At 47.8% G+C, this 16340-nt stretch overlaps 7 protein-coding genes across 9 annotated transcripts; 2 read left to right on the forward strand and 5 right to left on the reverse strand.

Annotated features, from left to right (window-relative positions):
- Positions 1-435: 435 nt before the first annotated feature.
- LOC6613946 (eukaryotic translation initiation factor 2-alpha kinase) lies at positions 436-6239 on the reverse strand. Of its 2 annotated transcripts, none has more exons than XM_002038374.2 (4): positions 5728-6239; positions 3566-4301; positions 2342-3502; positions 436-2257 (listed from the first exon to the last, which is right to left on the reverse strand). In XM_002038374.2, the coding sequence occupies exons 1-4, from the start codon at positions 5949-5951 to the stop codon at positions 884-886; spliced, it is 3495 nt and encodes a 1164-aa protein (XP_002038410.1). In that variant the 5' UTR covers positions 5952-6239; the 3' UTR covers positions 436-883. The 2 variants fall into 2 exon arrangements, with proteins under 2 accessions (XP_002038410.1, XP_032576370.1); XM_032720479.1 differs by lacking the exon at positions 5728-6239 and adding an exon at positions 5246-5628.
- An 893-nt stretch (positions 6240-7132) lies between these two features.
- LOC6613947 (60S ribosomal protein L35a) lies at positions 7133-8613 on the reverse strand. Its single transcript, XM_002038375.2, has 5 exons — positions 8588-8613; positions 8499-8527; positions 7685-7913; positions 7307-7534; positions 7133-7240 (listed from the first exon to the last, which is right to left on the reverse strand). The coding sequence occupies exons 3-5, from the start codon at positions 7904-7906 to the stop codon at positions 7217-7219; spliced, it is 474 nt and encodes a 157-aa protein (XP_002038411.1). The 5' UTR covers positions 7907-7913; positions 8499-8527; positions 8588-8613; the 3' UTR covers positions 7133-7216.
- A 702-nt stretch (positions 8614-9315) lies between these two features.
- On the forward strand, positions 9316-11066 carry LOC6613948 (polymerase delta-interacting protein 2). 2 transcript variants are annotated; one of them, XM_002038376.2, is made up of 4 exons: positions 9319-9675; positions 9729-10155; positions 10215-10556; positions 10612-11066. In XM_002038376.2, the coding sequence occupies exons 1-4, from the start codon at positions 9566-9568 to the stop codon at positions 10963-10965; spliced, it is 1233 nt and encodes a 410-aa protein (XP_002038412.1). In that variant the 5' UTR covers positions 9319-9565; the 3' UTR covers positions 10966-11066. The 2 variants fall into 2 exon arrangements, with proteins under 2 accessions (XP_032577610.1, XP_002038412.1); XM_032721719.1 differs by having other exon boundaries at positions 9316-10155.
- On the reverse strand, positions 11010-12164 carry LOC6613949 (39S ribosomal protein L44, mitochondrial). The gene is made up of 2 exons (XM_002038377.2): positions 12038-12164; positions 11010-11985 (listed from the first exon to the last, which is right to left on the reverse strand). Exons 1-2 carry the CDS (start codon positions 12102-12104, stop codon positions 11087-11089), a joined length of 966 nt encoding a protein of 321 aa, XP_002038413.1. The 5' UTR covers positions 12105-12164; the 3' UTR covers positions 11010-11086.
- A 269-nt stretch (positions 12165-12433) lies between these two features.
- On the forward strand, positions 12434-14225 carry LOC6613950 (SWI/SNF-related matrix-associated actin-dependent regulator of chromatin subfamily B member 1). Its single transcript, XM_002038378.2, has 2 exons — positions 12434-12830; positions 13292-14225. The coding sequence occupies exons 1-2, from the start codon at positions 12559-12561 to the stop codon at positions 14130-14132; spliced, it is 1113 nt and encodes a 370-aa protein (XP_002038414.1). The 5' UTR covers positions 12434-12558; the 3' UTR covers positions 14133-14225.
- Positions 14226-14272: 47 nt separating this feature from the next.
- Positions 14273-15806, reverse strand: LOC6613951 (histone deacetylase 3). The gene is made up of 3 exons (XM_002038379.2): positions 15627-15806; positions 15482-15570; positions 14273-15412 (listed from the first exon to the last, which is right to left on the reverse strand). The coding sequence occupies exons 1-3, from the start codon at positions 15782-15784 to the stop codon at positions 14343-14345; spliced, it is 1317 nt and encodes a 438-aa protein (XP_002038415.1). The 5' UTR covers positions 15785-15806; the 3' UTR covers positions 14273-14342.
- Positions 15807-15810: 4 nt separating this feature from the next.
- On the reverse strand, positions 15811-16082 carry LOC116801645. Its single transcript, XM_032722500.1, has one exon. The coding sequence runs from the start codon at positions 15947-15949 to the stop codon at positions 15833-15835; it is 117 nt and encodes a 38-aa protein (XP_032578391.1). The 5' UTR covers positions 15950-16082; the 3' UTR covers positions 15811-15832.
- Positions 16083-16340: the final 258 nt, after the last annotated feature.

The following is a 16340-nucleotide window of genomic DNA, read 5'->3' on the forward strand; positions in this document are numbered from 1 at the left end:
AAATTAAAAGATTAAATCCTGGTTTATATGTAGAAGCAGCAAAACAAAGTATTAGCCGTCATGCGAATGGAATGATTCCTTGATTTTTATTAAGTTGCCTATTTTCCTTAACAGTAAACTATTTTGGCTCTAACATTAATCCTTAAACGTGTTATATATAACCCAATGTAAAAAAATGTTTTTTCAACAACAGCTAACAAAAAAAATGACTGAAGAAATATTGTTAACCATGAGTTTCATACCCTATGCAATTCCCATCAATCACACGTACGTACACGATTACTAAGTGACTTATAACATTTATGTAAGACATTTCAGCGCCTCAACCAATTTCATTACTACACACAACGCTTGCCGCATGCGGCGATTGCTTTAAGGCAAGCCAAGCGATTAGTCACAACAATTATCTCTATGGGCAATTAAAAAACATTTCCATTTCTATTTTTGACATTTTTATTTTAATCTTATCGCCTACGACTAAAAACAAACTCTCGCATTGGTTGGGCGGCTACATGGGTAGAAACAAACTAAGACAAACAATTTAGCATCGTAGGTCATCAACTTAGGCTAACGACTGTTTAGGAGTACATCATGATGTGTATGTATAATTCCTAGGGTTAAGTCTTAAAAACAAAAGGACATTTTGTTGGTAATTTGCGACGCGCAAGAGTAAAGGTAAACGTAATACAAAACTTATTGAATCTAGTGTTGCCCGGTAATGAATCTGCGACTTTTACGGGTCGAGGTCAGCGAATGAGGCATAGCCAGGTGAGGAATAAGCGATGGCGATACGGACGACTTACAAGCGAAATGCCATAAGTGACTGAGTTTGGCGCTGACAGAATGCTCATGCCCAAGCTCATGGCCCATGGTGTCTGATCTATCACTGATGCGGCTCACTGGAGCTGCTGAAGGTGCGGGTGCGACTCAGGCGCCTGGCCCGCTCCGCCAGCTCCGCCTGCTCGCTGCGTCCTTCCAAGAGAAGATGAGGTAGCTGCAGGATGTTGCGCAGCTGGCTTTTCAGCTGCTTGGTCTGCGGGCGTTGCTCTGGCTGGGCGGATAGCATTTGTTGGAGCAAGTCGTACTGCTGCGGGTAATTGACAGCGAAATCCTTGGGATACTGACCGTCCCGGAGACTGCGCAGTGTCTTGATCCGCTCCATTTCAGTGCTGAAGTACACGTGCAGCTCGAAGAAGATCAGTCCCAGTGAATAGATGTCCACCTTGTAGTCGTAGTGCTGGCCCAAAAGCTGCTCCGGCGACATGTATAAGTGGGTGCCCACCTGCTGGGTGTGGCGGGCACAGGAGGGCAGCCCACTTTGGTCCCCACACTTGGCCACTATGTTGGGGATATCGGCCATGTCAGTGACGAGCCCGAAGTCTCCAATCTTTATCTGTCCATCTTGCGAAAAGAATATGTTGCTTGGTTTCAGGTCCCGATGAATCAGACCCTTCAAATGTACATAGTAAACGGCATCAACGATCTGGTGAAAAATGTCACCAATGTGGGCAGCCCTAGCTTCCGACCGGTTGTCCCTTAGCCAGTCGCGCAGACTCTCCTTGCGGCATAGCTGCATCTGGATGTAGAGGTACACCTTGCTGGGCTTGGCCACCGTTCCGTTCAGAATTGCGGCACTGGAGGGCGTCGGATGGCTCCCGTTTTGGTTGTTATTGTGATTTTGGGCCAATGCCAAGGTAAGGGGCTTCCTTCTAGCTTTATTATCGTCAACCGCATCATCACTTCCACTGCTCTTGGGACGCACAGATTCGATTTGAAACGAATTGGAGACCAGTTGGTGCTGTGAGTAGTTTATGTTCTTTAGGTCAAACGAGGCCGAATGGATGTCAATGGACACGGAGCTGCGATGGCGTTTCGCATGGTCTCCGTGTTGCTCTTCATCCTCTTCATCATCGTCGTCGGTATCATCCTCCTCCTCTGCGCGTAAAGCGGCTGACTGCGACTCGCTTCGGAATTCAATGAGCGAGTCCTCTTCCTCATCGTCGTCGTACTCCTCGCGTATGTTCCTGAGTGATGACTCGCCTGGTAGATGAAAGTCGTGACTACAAGCGGTGCTATCGGCTGCATCCGAAACCCAGGACAAGAGTTGCTGTTGTCGTTTCTCCTTCAACTGCTCCGCCAACGAAGGCATTGTACTATCGTCCGGCGTCTCTATCTGGATAGAGGTGGACAGCTCGTGGGCAAGCAGCTTGCGATCCTCTTCTTCCTGCCAACCAGTCGGCGGTGTCTCGGTCCAGGACTGGAAGTGTAACAATAACGAGTTTTATCATCAGATAATACTTTAAAACCTAATTTGAACTTTTAAATGGATAGAAGTACTTACATGGAAGTATCGCACGATGTTGTGGTGCTCACAACTGGCCAAAGTTCGAGCCTCGCGAAGGACTCGCTGTCTTGAAGATTCCTTATTGGGTAGCGTTATGCGCTTAATTGCGTACCGGTTCTCATCCAGCTTGTTCTTAGCTTCGAAGACCACTCCGAAACCTCCGCGACCAAGGCACTGCATCAACTCGAAGTCGGACTGAAAGCGGGAGGTGTAATGCTCGCCTGAATGAGTTGTGGACTCCGAAATGGTGCGCTGATTTGCTTGTCGAGGTGGGAAGCTAAAACGATTTCCAGGTCGTTGCATTGGCACCACTGGTCCAAGTAAAGCCTGTGTGGATGCTTCGGTGGCCTCGATGGCCGTTTGAACAGGCACATGACGTTCAATGACCAGATACTCTCGCTCCACGCGCTGGTTTCGTTGCCCCATGAAAATATTTAGGATCACGGCCGACGTAAATGCTATGACCACGATTTCCTTCCACCAGAACCACAATGACAATATCACAACCTTTACAGGCGCATCAATGTCGTCCAAACTGAAGCCCAAATCGTCGTTGATGCTATGGTTTCCAGTAGCTTCCGTTCCCTCAGATGTGGCATTGGTAGGCGATGTTGGCGCTGTGATTGCTGGAAGGTCAGTTTGATTATTCTGCGTACCGCACTCTTGCGGGTCGTTCAAATCGCCAGTGGTGTAGAAGTAAAAACCATTGCCATTGACAAACTCCGATGCATTCAATACGGACTGCGCTGCTACAGCGAAGTTTTGATCATCATAGGGCACCAATTCCCTTCCTTGTGCCCCAGCTCCCTCAGCAATCATTTCAGGGTCCTGTTGGTCTTTCCGAAAGATGACCAGCGAGTTGCTACTGGCGGCTATCGGCTTCCAGGGAATCCTGGGCATCAGACTGGTGTCGCCTGTAAGCTGCTGATAGACCTTGGTCTGGTCCATAATCTCCTGGCGCAGACGGATTGACTCCTGAATATACAACTGTTTATCGTACATGCCCAAGTAGATGGATGGCGGGCTTTGTGGCGCATTGGGCAGCTCCTTGTCATTTTCGTCCTGGTCCCAAACCCACTGGGCCGAGCTAAACAAATCAATAGGATTCAATTCGTCGTCAGCATTCGTATTCCAGGCACTCACAATTGGGTGATCAAACTGAAAAGGATACGAAAAGTACTAAGAAAAATTGCCTATAATGTTAAAGTCTTCACCACTTACCTTGTACTTCCACAGCATCGTCTGTGGCTCACTTTTGCTGAAGGCGCAGATAATTCCCTCGGGCACTACCACCTTTATATCCACATCCAAAACAGCCAGCTCCAGCTCATCGCGCGGCTGTAACTGGCACTCGGAAGGTCTCACGAGATCCAACTCATGCTGACCTACGCTAAAGTTCCAACGCTCCATTCCGGTCCGGGATTCCACGGCCCGAACCGTCTGTGTCTGGCGGCGAACAATAATAACGTCGTCAAGAAGGGGATCATGGCGCACTATATAGCCGGCATCGTCCCTTAACTGTTCCCCGTCCTCCAGCTGATCCTCCTCATCGGGCTCCCTAATGGTGTCGTCGATTGCAAGCCCTTCCTCCGTAGAGTTAACACATCCGTTTAGGGAACATTCATACAGCAGCTGGCCAGTGCGAACGGAAACGCCGTAGGAGCGTGTCTCCTTGCCTCCGGATATCACCAGATCATCGCTGAACTTGGCGCTCGAGCTGAGTAGGTGCTCTGCAGTGATTGGAATGGGATCGATGGAGTCCCCGTCGAACTTATAGATGCCGCCGCTCAATGAGGGAATCATGCGTACAAACTGTCCATTGTTGGTCAGCTCCAATCGATGGATGCTGGACGAGATTAGGGGCCCCGGTCCGGTAGGCACACTCCAACGCAGTTTTCCAGACTTGGCGATGTCCAGAGCGCTCAGTCGACCATCGAGCGTGGAAATGTATAGGAGTCTGTGGATAAAATAGATAATGCAATAACAAATTTCAATGTTTCTTAATCATATTTTATAAATAAAAAGGTAGAAGAACGCGAATATCGACCACCCTTTACTCGGTTAATAGGAGTCCATAATGGCGGAATTTGCCAAATTAGCTAAATAATACTGTGTCATCGTAACAAGGATTTTGTAACTTGTGGAATTTTTAGTGGGCGAGGACAATATGTTTCAAAAAGGGTTCTTGTTAAATATAAGAATACCGTATACCCTTTATGTAGGTAATATCCAATTATCATGGTCGAGCTTTAAATAAACAAACAAGATTTTGAAGAAAAAACCAAAAACACAGCATACATAGATTTAAGAAATGATTTGATTTTTATGTAATATTTTCTATTTGTGCAATGCAAGTAATGTAAGTGCCTTGGTTTAACTGTTTAAAATATTTCAACTCGAAATATTAAATTCTAGAGTAAAATTTTTAAATATTTGAAAGGAAACGTCTGCTTGATAATCGCATTTGAAAAAGTTGCTTTGTGTTTGCAACCGATTTCGTCACCAGGTCCACGGTGCATGGGGCAAGAATAAAGGAAAGTAGGAAAAGGGGCACACTGGCAGGGCCAGCTGACAACGGCGAAAAGGAAAAGGGGAAGAAAACTCAGCTGTTTACGCGCCAAGAAAACAAAAACTCGAGGAACAACAAGTGTCAGTTGGCCCCTCTTCATTTCCCCTATCGCCATCTCTGTCCCGCCCACCGAGGAGCCGAAAATGGCGCCCTCGAAAAGGGGGGATAAAGCAAACGGGAGGAGAATTGTGAAATTCAGTGAAAAGCTTGCACAAACGCAAAGGAAAGCAAAACAGTCGGAGAAACCAGTTCGGATTGGCATGCTTGCCAAACAACATATCTAGACGTCTGCCTCAAACAAAAATTCAGTTAAGATCTTGCAAATGACTCACCGCATGCTTGATAAGCGCGTCCACTGATTACGGGTTTTCATAGTTGGCCAAGGTGCAAACATGTGGGTCCATTTTATCAGATCGGTCCCAGACTTCGAGTTGAACAGAAGCTCTCCGAATTCCACGTTTCAGACGGGATTAAGTACTTAAAATTAAGGGGCCGACGCAAGTGGTAACAACTTGTCGGATTAGCCGAGAATTTCGAGCTATTTTCACTGGCCCCGGAGTCGTACCACAGTTCTCTTCGAATTCCCCGTTTTAGCTGATTAAATAGGCACTTTTCGAGTAGTTTAACCAAATATTAACAACGTATTCTTCGAAATATTTGCCTAGGTGCTGTCTGCTCGTTTTCCCACTTGCACTGCGTTTTAGCGAATGTTCGAGAACATAAACATAACACACACATAACGCACTCTTCTTCTTCTGCTTCAATCCATTCGATACCAGTGCATCCCTCTCGATACTTTGGATAGGGTACGTACCTTCTTGCAACGCGGCGCTCCTCCTGATCTACACAGTGCACGAGCCCGGGGGGACGGGGAGATCCGGCAGTCTGGAGCTCCGAATCAGTAGTTGGGTGCCCAGCTAGCACCTGGGCGGGACTGAAAGCCACCAAACCGGCCATGGTGAGCGCGACAATCTGCAGGAAGCTCCGGCTCCGGCGACGATGCCTCACGATGCCATCCAGGTCGTCCTGCATGCCCATCGTACGCGCATATAACGTAATCCTGGTCGATGGCGATCGGACGCGGGGAACGGTGCGGAAATGCAAGTCTCTAATTGGCTCGAACGGTGACGTGTTGACCTCACTTCGGGGGGTCGGTGGGTGGAACAGCGGCGGCAGTGGCTCCCGGCAAGGTCGGCGCACATCTCCGCATCACTCTCGATGGCTCCTGTAGCAATCAATCGCAACTCCACTATTTAAATCCACTAAAACTGGTCAGTTTATGTTTTTGTTCCGATTGGGCCGCAAAACGCGCGATTGCAGGTGTGACCGCGTTTTGACAGACTTAAAATAACAGTGATGACACCACAATACAGTTTATTTCGTCATTACTTAAAAGTACCAAAAAAATACCGCTTTCTCAGATGGGTACAGTGAGCACCACACGGTGGGAACAGTTTCACTAAAGTTTTACTACTTTAAACTTTTCCAGTAACTAATTTAAAACTATGTTTGATGTGCCATGTTTTGACAGAAATTACCAACTTAAAAGTAATTGTTAAAATCAATAACGTATTATTTCCCTTAATTTCTTATTGAATTCTTTTGGAATCCGACGTATTTTAAAAATAAATTCTATTCGGCTATAATTCACCAAATGAAATTCAAACAGTACTTAATTTTAAATACGATCTACCTTCTAGAAATATGTTTGGTGGTATATACATATGCCATAATATAAAAACGTTTATCACAATATTAATTCTTTTTAAAAAGCTTTTGATTACTATGAGACCATTTTCTTGATTTTTTTTTTAACAACAGAAATTTGAATTCATCTGAATATTCTTATATTTTCGAGCAGAAAGGCTTGAGGTGTATGGCGCCCCAAGTGTCCTTGCGAACAGATTCCTTCGTAACATAACACAGTATTCGTCCACTTTGGCATTGCAAAAAATAGATTTTAGAGATTGAGAAACTAATTAAAACCTCATGGTCGAGATTGTTATGTCTGATCTAAAGGAACGACATTAGACAAGAGTCTCGAAATCCATATTCAATTCGTACTCTAAAATGTTTCTATCGTCTTCATCTGCTACTTAAGATCATTAGAAATAGATTTTAATGCGAAGTGGATGGTCCCGCCAAAAGATAATTCGTTGCAGTAGGAAAGAACGTCAACTTGAAATAGATATCTCGCCTTAATAAAAAGCCAAGTGGAGTTTTAATTAAATTTAAAGTGTTTCATTTAATGTAAAACGGATTTTTTACTCCTGCAGGTCAGTAATTCAAGTCGGGTTATTAACTTAAATCCTTGATGGGTACAGCATCTGCAAGAACAAAGAAGGAATGTTAATACAACCCAATTGTCGGACGGAGAAGGTGTTTGAACTAACGATGCGGATGCGGTGGCCCATGGCATGACCGGGCAGGTTCCTGTTGAAACGGGCACGCACAGCGCCGGTGTTGCCGTGGATGCGGGTGACCTTGCCCCAGACAGCGCGGACGCGGGTCTTGCGCTCGGGATGCTGTGGCACGCACTTCTTGGTCTCGGCCTTGTAGACATAGACGCAACGCTTGCCAACGTAGAAGGATCCGTGCTCCTTGCGGCGGGCGCCCTCAATCTGCAATGTAAAATGTTGGTTAATCAATTACTTTACTTAAATGTTTTCACATTGATTGAATGTCCAAGTCAATTTAACTGAGTACTCTATTAATTATTATTTCAAGAACTGTGTGAAATCCGGACCCATCTCATTGAAGTATAGACATACCTTGAGGATGGCCTGGTTCTCGTGCTGGTTCCTCAGACCACGCTTGTAGCCGGTGAAGACGGCCTTGGCGAAGAGGCGTCCGTGACGCTTGTACTTCTTGGCGGAAACCTTAGCCTCGGAGACGGCGGGCTTCTCGGCCTTGGGCGCCTTGGCGGCCTTGGGAGCCTTCTGGGCCTTGGCGGCCTTGGGCGCAGCAGCGGACTTGGCTTGTGTGTCGGCCATGGCTTAGCTGTGGATGAGAAAAGATAGTCGTTAGAGTCGGGGTATTCATCATAGGTATTCGTTGGGGCTTGAGGGTTTTGATCAGTTCCAAAATTTACTTTAAAAATTAAAGATATTGAGGTGCACAGCTCTGGGCAACAGTATCGGACACTGAAAACATAAAGCGGGGTCTAGCGAAAAGTGGAGGAAAGTCTGTACCCGACCAGCCTAAGGCAACATTTAATGTTAAAAAAAAACACTGATAACACGGATCACTTTATAATCTTCCACAAGAAGTTATTAAAATCACGTTTAAAGGGAACCAGAAAAGCGGAAGCCACAAATGAACGCTAGAATTTTGCAAGAACTTTTTGGTGCACTGTGCGAAGCATGGAACTTTTGGGCGGCATCGAGCTGCCATTGGGAATCTGGCAGTGCCAGTAGGGTAATCCTTTCATGGGTTGCCCCAAGGAACCATTCAGTCACAAACAATCACAGATAAAGTTCGCCAGTTGATATTTGTGCACGTGGGCTGGCGTTTGCAGGTTAATCCACGATTATTTGCTGTTTTCCCGGTGTCCTGACTCCCATTTTGGTGTCTGCGGAAACCCACCTTGTTGTTCGATGAATGTATTAACACCGCTAAAAACAAAAACAGAATATTATTAAAGGAAAATATATAGAGAAAATTAATTTACTTACTTCGCCGGAAACGAAAGCGAAAAGAAGGAAATAGTGTGGCTGCCGCTAGACGCCACAAAAACGCGATATGTTAAGTGTAACAGCGTGCCGTTGCCCGAAAGTGTGCTGTTAGAGGCGAAATGAGAATCAGTTGAAAGGAAGACCCTTATTAAAAGTAAAATAATTCTTTGTTTAAATTTTAATTTGTATTCTCAGTTAATACACACTCAAGATACGAAACATGGGTTAGTTTAAAATGGGCTGAAGAATCTATATGCTCTTCTTGGTTAAAACTATAAAAGAAAATAGTTTAGACTCATTTGTATGATTCTGTTCTAACATCCGACATTATGTATTTGATTATTATATATGTAAGTTTAAGTTTTCAATTATACCAAGCTTTTGCCAACTAACCAGATTTTAAAGCCTAAACAGATAAATTAAAGATAAAATTATCCTTTAAAATGGTAAATTTATTCCGCTGAATAGAAAAAACAAGTAGCATAGCTCACACGATCTGTAGAGTAATAGGGTATACATGATTCGTTGAAAAGTATTAAAAACACAGAAGAAATCGTTTCCGATTCTATGTGTACATAATTGATCTTGGCTGCGATCCCTATAGCCTAGCACTAGTCTTTTAATCTCTTGTTTTATATTTAGATTCCATTATTAAATTTAAATTTAAATACAAATTCGGCAGATTTGCCCATGAAATGTTATCGACAATCGAATGTGGTTATCGGCGACTCGGCGCAATCGCGTAATGTTTTTTTTCAGTGCCGAAAACAACATCAAAATTTTCATAACAATGTTGGGATTTTAGAGACAGCCACAAAATTTAGAAGCACATGTGCCCTGCTAGAGCGAACCGAACCTGAGAACCGATCGCCGAAAGAAGCTGCAGATTGTTGCATAAACCGCGCGCGCAGCTACCGCTCCGAACTCCAAGAGGTGCTCCACGGGTCTCCGAGCTTTCCGAACTTTGGATGCGCCGCGATGAGCTTGCTGGTGCAAGTGTTCAAGTGGGACCAGCGATGTCGCATGCTCCACCGGGTGGACATCCTGCTGAGGCGTGGCGTCAAGAAGCAGGCGGTGTATCCGACCAAGTGAGTGGTGTCCTGAATCCTCCTGAAAATTGCATAACACGTCATTTGTACAGACTGGCTGAGGTGGGTCGCCTGGTGGAGGCCCGCGACGACCGGTACGAGACGGGCCAACTATTCCTGCACCGCATCTTCGGCTACCGCGGCGTTATACTCTTCCCCTGGACAGCCCGCGTCTACGACCGGGATCTGCACAATCCCGGCAAGATCAGCGCCACCACGACTGCGAGCGCCAATCCGACGCAGCAGAACCATACCAAAGAGGCTACGCTCCGCGTGAAGGCCAACACCTCCGCTACCCCAACGGCTGCTACCGCTCAGAGTGGCGATGCCCCCTCCTCGACCGCTTTTGAGGCGAACGCTGCTGAAAGTACAGGCACCACTAACGTGGGTACCGCCTCCCAAGTGGATCCCAAAGAGGTCAAGGGCAAGGTGCAAACCTTTTATCAGGTGCTCATAGACACCCGCGACTGTCCGTACATTGTAAGATGGGTCTAGTTTTGCTTCATTCGTTTTCTAAGTTGGCATTTCGTGTCTTTCAGCGCGCCCAGACCGAGGCAGTCACCTTTCTGGGCAACCAGGACTCCAACCGCAGCCTGTACGCCATCCCCGGGCTGGACTACGTGGCCCACGAGGACATTATGCCTTATAGCTCCAGCGAGAAGAGTCCACTGCAGCATGAGCTGTTCGACAAGTTCCTTACGCACGCTCCGGACGCGGACCCGCCATTTGTGGGCCAGGACACGCTGAAGGCGTGGCAGGAGAAGAACCATCCCTGGCTGGACATGAGCGATGTGCACAAGGAGACCACGGAGAACGTGCGCATTACCGTGATTCCCTTCTACATGGGTTGCCGCGAGACACCTGCTAGTTCGGTCTACTGGGTGCGTTAATAAGAAACCCCCTCATTTAGCTTAACGTAATAAAGTATCTTTCCAGTGGCGCTACTGCATCCGACTGGAGAACCTCGGCGAGCTGAGCGTGCAACTCCGCGAGCGCCACTGGCGCATTTTCTCACTGTCCGGAACCCTCGAGACGGTGCGCGGAAGAGGAGTAGTGGGCCAGGAGCCCATTCTGAGCCCCCGGCTGCCCGCCTTCCAGTACAGCAGCCATGTCAGCCTGCAGGCGCCCAGCGGCCATATGTGGGGCACCTTCCGGCTGGAGCGCGAGGACGGATACTCCTTCGATTGCAAGATTCCGCCCTTCTCACTGGAGAGCAAGCCGGACGACCTGGGGACGCCCACACCGGCCACGCCCAGTGCCCACGATAAGAAGCGCGACGATAGCGATTAAGAGGCAGTTGTTGACCCGTAGTTAAATGATTTTAAAACGCAATCTTTTCTGACAATGCATGCGTACATGTGTTTAGTGCAAATTACAATAATCAACAAGGACGCAGAGCCCGTTTTGTTCCTCAGCCAAGTCGTACGGTCTTTGGTTCCAGCTGAATCGCAAAGTCAAAGGGTCTCCGGTTGTCGCGGGTGTCAAAGATGCTCTGCAGAGCATCTAGTGCCGCAGTCTCTGTGGCTGTTTTCACATCTTCGCCGAATCCCTTGCCCAGCAGCTGCCGGTTGGCGTAGATGCCTACTTGGTAGGCGGCTAGCACAGTGTTCTTTCCGCAGTCTCCAAGCAGGCGGGGCTCCGCTTCACCCAGCTTTCGCTCCTGGCAGATCTTCTCCAGCAGCTGTATTGGTTTCTGGGGAGTCCACACATCCAATAAGTCCTTTTGATTCAGCTGCGTGCAGATGAAATCGCGTACGAAAATGAAAGCCCTCTCGATTCCACTGGAACTAGCCAGGGCGCCAATAACTGCGTGTAAAGATTTGGCCAGACTTTCGGCCGAGGGCGGGTATTCCGTGGACTGTATCAGATCCTTTGTGCCCAGGTGAGACGAGACGTGAGCAAGCGTTTCGGTGCTAAGTAGAAAACTGGCGATCGCCTGGAGTCCTTCATTAGGGACCTTCGGTAGCTGGTGCTGCAGGAAGGCCTCAACGTAGGCACGGGCAATGTGCTGGCCCTTCTCGACCAGATCGCTATTGTGAGGCATCTGGAGGTCAGACTCCTCAATGCCTAGCTGCCGACGACGATTCTCCTCCCGCTCAGCAAACGATTTCTCTGTAAAGGCACGCTGCAGCTCCGACAGTTCAAAGGATTCGCCCAAACGCTTGCCGAAGGCAAAGAGCTCCGAGCGCTGGTTCCACTCCACGAACCCAGCGCGCCGCTCTGGCTTCTGTGGTCCTAGTTTCTTCTGCCGGTGGGCGAGCTCACGTAACGTTGGCGAAACCCATCGCTTGATGTGGCGCCGCGTTTGTACTGCCCAAAATGACGATTACTGACTGGCATTAAGTGAGTCCGGATTACTCACCAGTCGGGGAGCCTTCCAAAAGCTTGGCACGAGCCAGGAGACCAACGGCACTGCGTAAAAATGACATTTTTGAAGCGATCTTAAAAATAATTAACGAATATGTTTTTGCGCATGGGAACTAGTGTTGCACGGGTTTTTGTGGCAGTGATGGCAATCTAGCCGTAAATATATATTCAGAAATTATTTATATTAATAAAATTTGTTTCATGTATATTTAATCATAAATGTATCATTTAAAAAGATAAGAACTTCTGAATATGTTTCTTTATTTTTAATTTAATCGTGTAATTATAATGATAAGCAATTTCAGCTTTTTTTCTTAACGCCTTGTAGCTAGGAGGTGTCAGCACTAAATTGCGTTGGTGGCACCCGCCCGTTTTCCAACACTCCCGCGATGGACGCCATGTATGTACATGTCTGTGTTTGTGTATACGCGATGAAAATTTAAGTCGCCGCATATTAATAAGGATTCCCGCCGAGAAACCGCGCATTGAGAGACCACAGAAGAAAATATACCCAACATGGCCCTGCAGACGTACGGGGACAAGCCGGTGGCCTTCCAGTTGGAGGAGGGCGGCGAGTACTACTATGTGGGCTCCGAAGTGGGCAACTACATGCGTCACTTCAGAGGCATTCTCTACAAGAAGTACCCGGGAATGACCCGCATCGTCCTGTCCAATGAGGAGCGCAAGCGGCTGGCTGAGTCCGGCCTCAGCTCCCACATCCTAGCCAGCTCCGTCTCGCTGCTCCGTGCCGTGGAGGTGGACGATATCATGGCCGGCAACGATGAAAAGTAAGTGGGCGTCTTACCTAAGTATTGTCCCCAGAATAGTAACTGACCTTATAAACCCTAACCCTATAAATACCAATTAACTTCGTTGATATCTACTTACTACTTCTACTTCCTACTCAATGGTTTCAAGTAATCCTTTCATCCTTTCCTTTAAGACATGTGTACATTTGGCCGAATATTCTTCATTTTAGTAACATTGTTAATGCCTACTTAGATATAAACCACATATCATACTGAAGTGAAGACGTATACAAACATACATAGGTTCACATTGCCCAATTATTTTGAAAAAATATGGAAAAATGTCATAGTGACATTCGGGCAAGTTTTCACAGTAGTCCGTATGATTGACAACAATTTTCAATTGATTGTCAAAAAGTTGGGTAATTTTTGCCTGCCTGCAGGGCCAATCAGGTAATTTTCTATCAGTTGATTTAACTAACCATGAATCTCCGTCCCAGGTACCGTGCCGTCTCCGTGAACACTTCCGATACGCCAGTGCCGCGGGAGAGCAAGTCCAAGAAGCAGCCACAGTATGTGCCCACGATGCCGAACTCCAGTCACCTGGACGCAGTGCCACAGGCCACGCCAATCAACCGAAACCGAGTGCACACGAAGAAGGTTCGTACATTCCCGATGTGTTTCGACGACACGGATCCCACGGCCAGCCTGGAGAATGCGGCGCAGAAGGAGTGCCTGGTGCCCATTCGACTGGACATGGAGCTTGAGGGTCAAAAGCTGCGCGACACCTTCACGTGGAACAAGAACGAGAGCATGATTACTCCGGAGCAGTTTGCCGAGGTGCTGTGCGACGACCTGGACCTCAATCCTCTGCCCTTTGTGCCGGCTATTGCACAGGCCATCCGACAGCAGATAGAGGCCTTTCCCAACGATCCCCCCATCCTCGAGGAGACCTGCGACCAGCGGGTAATTGTCAAGCTGAACATTCACGTGGGCAACACCTCGCTCGTCGACCAGGTCGAGTGGGACATGTCCGAGAAGAACAACAACCCCGAGGAGTTTGCCATTAAACTCTGTGCGGAACTGGGATTGGGAGGAGAGTTTGTCACGGCGATTGCCTACAGCATTAGGGGTCAGCTATCGTGGCACTGTCGAACGTACGCCTTCAGCGAGGCTCCTCTATCAACGATTGATGTGCCCTTCCGGAATCCCAGCGACGCTGACGCGTGGGCGCCATTCCTAGAGACGCTTACCGACGCCGAAATGGAGAAGAAAATCCGCGACCAGGACCGCAACACGCGCAGAATGCGACGTCTGGCCAATACCACAACTGGTTGGTGATCCTCCGCCGATCCAGCAATATGTCACTAATGTAATCCTATTAAGTACCATTATGCATCCCCAATAAATATGTGTGTGTCTGTCGATTTTAAATCCTATTGTCTTCTACGCGCTACTCCCAAAAAAGTAGTTGCCAACGATGTTACAAAATAAGCTGCTACTCTTTACTGCTTACGCTAAACTCGAATCCTTATTCTACATTATCCAATACTAACTTTCTGCCGAATCGGGCTTGTCTTGGTCCTGATCGCCGTCGTAGAACTCGTTCTTGGCATCGACCAGCTTGTCCTCATCGGCCACGGACATTCGCACGTCGGGATCACTCGCCTCCTCCCGGTTGTTGCGCAGCTCTTCCAAGTCCACATCAGGCGGGGTCTGCACCATTTGGACGCTGGGCGAGTGCTGGCACATCTTAAGGTTTTCGTACACATGCTTAACAATGAGTTCCAGATATTGCTTTGAGTTCGCATTATCTTGGCGTGAGTTAATCTCTGGATGGAGTGTAAAGTCGGGGGCGAAGAAGTCGTAATACTCGGTGGCGGGAAGGTCATTTTCAATGTCTTGGTCCACCAGCAGCGAGGTCTCGTGCGTCCAGCAGCGGGCCACGTTCCGTAAGGTGTAGCCACCGCCTCCGACCACCAATGTGGGTACGTTCAGTTCCTTCACAAATTTGACACACTCACCATGTCCCTTGGTGCTCAGGGAGAAGCAACCCAGTCGATCTCCAGCCAGAGAATCGGCGCCACATTGCAAAACGATAGCTGTTGGCCGGTAGAAGTCCATAATGGCCGAAATGATGGGTTTGAACACCTGGAAATAGCTCTGATCATCAATGCCCTCCTTTAGCGGCACATTAACGCTGTAGTATCGTCCCGATTCGGCGCCGATCTCGTACATGTCTCCCGTGCCGGGAAAGAAGTAGTTTCCGTATTTGTGGAACGAAGCCGTCATCACTCGGTCCGTAAGGTAGAAGGCCTCCTGCACCCCGTCGCCGTGGTGCACATCGATGTCGATGTAGAGCACCCGAGGATGGTACTTTAGCAGCTCCAGAATGCCGATGACGATGTCATTCACGTAGCAGAATCCGCTTGCCTCGAACTTCTTGGCGTGATGCAGTCCGCCCGACCAGTTTATGCATATGTCGCTATGGTTGTGGTTCAGCTTCTGGGCTCCCTCCAGCGAGGCACCCGTGTACATTGCACAGAAGTCAAAGAGGCCATCGAATACGGGACAGTCCTCGCCTACGCTGAAGTGAGCCAGATACTTCGTATAGGCCACGGCTTAGAAACAGAAAATTATCCGATTATTCTAAATGTTATTCCAATTGGGCGTCTTCCTCTTCTACTCACAATTGCACTGAATGTTTTGTGGAGTCACCTGCTGTAAGTAGGCGATGTACTCGTCGCTGTGGAAGCGGAGCATGTCCTGCGCACTGGCCCTGCAAAAGATTTCGGATTAGTATAATTTAAGCGACACATCTCTCCGCCAACCCACTTGTACGGCCTGTAGATCTTCATTTTTTTGTGCAGTCCGTAGTTCATCACCAGGCTGTGAGTGACCGCCAGGCGCTGCGGCTTCATCGGATGCCCGGCTCCATAGTGGAAGTTGCCCACGTCCGCATTGTAGAAGTACGACACCCTCCGGTCCGTCATCGCGCCAACTTCTCAATGCGATTGGTTCCTGCAGGGACGCTGTAGTCCCTAGTTGTAGAACAAATCCTCGCCGGGTAGCAGGTACGTCTTCGCATACAGGACTATCAGCAGAACGGCCACGATGAAAAGGAGTCGCCGGGTTGTGTCGTATTCGCCCAACAGCATGCCGCCCCCGTGGTCACTGGACCCACTCAAAAAAAAACTTTTGGGTACCTTTGTTTAATCGTGGGAAATCAATTTGCAAAGTTATTGCCAATTGATGACAACTTAAAGCGGCGTGCGCCGATAGTGTACTAAAGATGGACATAGCTAGTGATGTGCACACGGGCGAGTAAAGCGCACAGTCACGTCACGAGAGCATTCCTATTGCGTTGTCCCCACAACTAGTTGAGTCTCCCATCTAATTTGTTCTGCTCAATTCACAATAAGTCAGTCGCACTGTGGTTTTATTTTGGCTTGGTCGATGTAAATATACCTTTAAGTTTAATTTTAAATCGTAATGTATTAAATGAAAGATATACAAGAACTTACGCTTGCCAAAAAAAACCCGCCAGAT

This window comes from Drosophila sechellia, chromosome 3R, assembly GCF_004382195.2.
Source record: "Drosophila sechellia strain sech25 chromosome 3R, ASM438219v1, whole genome shotgun sequence".
In the NCBI taxonomy this organism is placed as follows: domain Eukaryota; kingdom Metazoa; phylum Arthropoda; class Insecta; order Diptera; family Drosophilidae; genus Drosophila; species Drosophila sechellia.

Coding starts and splice junctions, on each gene's coding strand:
- LOC6613946 (XM_002038374.2), bottom strand. CDS start 5,951: ATGGGCATGCAGGACGACCTGGATGGCATCGTGAGGCATCGTCGCCGG. Junction 4,302..5,727: donor GAGCGCCGCGTTGCAAGAAG/GTACGTACCCTA, acceptor TTTTATCCACAG/ACTCCTATACATTTCCACGC. Junction 2,258..2,341: donor ACATCGTGCGATACTTCCAT/GTAAGTACTTCT, acceptor TTACACTTCCAG/TCCTGGACCGAGACACCGCC.
- LOC6613947 (XM_002038375.2), bottom strand. CDS start 7,906: ATGGCCGACACACAAGCCAAGTCCGCTGCTGCGCCCAAGGCCGCCAAG. Junction 7,535..7,684: donor AGAACCAGGCCATCCTCAAG/GTATGTCTATAC, acceptor TTTACATTGCAG/ATTGAGGGCGCCCGCCGCAA. Junction 7,241..7,306: donor TGGGCCACCGCATCCGCATC/GTTAGTTCAAAC, acceptor TTGTTCTTGCAG/ATGCTGTACCCATCAAGGAT.
- LOC6613948 (XM_032721719.1), top strand. CDS start 9,556: ATGCGCCGCGATGAGCTTGCTGGTGCAAGTGTTCAAGTGGGACCAGCG. Junction 10,156..10,214: donor CCCGCGACTGTCCGTACATT/GTAAGATGGGTC, acceptor CGTGTCTTTCAG/CGCGCCCAGACCGAGGCAGT. Junction 10,557..10,611: donor CTGCTAGTTCGGTCTACTGG/GTGCGTTAATAA, acceptor GTATCTTTCCAG/TGGCGCTACTGCATCCGACT.
- LOC6613949 (XM_002038377.2), bottom strand. CDS start 12,104: ATGTCATTTTTACGCAGTGCCGTTGGTCTCCTGGCTCGTGCCAAGCTT. Junction 11,986..12,037: donor TTTGGAAGGCTCCCCGACTG/GTGAGTAATCCG, acceptor CATTTTGGGCAG/TACAAACGCGGCGCCACATC.
- LOC6613950 (XM_002038378.2), top strand. CDS start 12,559: ATGGCCCTGCAGACGTACGGGGACAAGCCGGTGGCCTTCCAGTTGGAG. Junction 12,831..13,291: donor ATGGCCGGCAACGATGAAAA/GTAAGTGGGCGT, acceptor TCTCCGTCCCAG/GTACCGTGCCGTCTCCGTGA.
- LOC6613951 (XM_002038379.2), bottom strand. CDS start 15,784: ATGACGGACCGGAGGGTGTCGTACTTCTACAATGCGGACGTGGGCAAC. Junction 15,571..15,626: donor AAGATCTACAGGCCGTACAA/GTGGGTTGGCGG, acceptor AATCTTTTGCAG/GGCCAGTGCGCAGGACATGC. Junction 15,413..15,481: donor ACAAAACATTCAGTGCAATT/GTGAGTAGAAGA, acceptor TCTGTTTCTAAG/CCGTGGCCTATACGAAGTAT.
- LOC116801645 (XM_032722500.1), bottom strand. CDS start 15,949: ATGCTGTTGGGCGAATACGACACAACCCGGCGACTCCTTTTCATCGTG.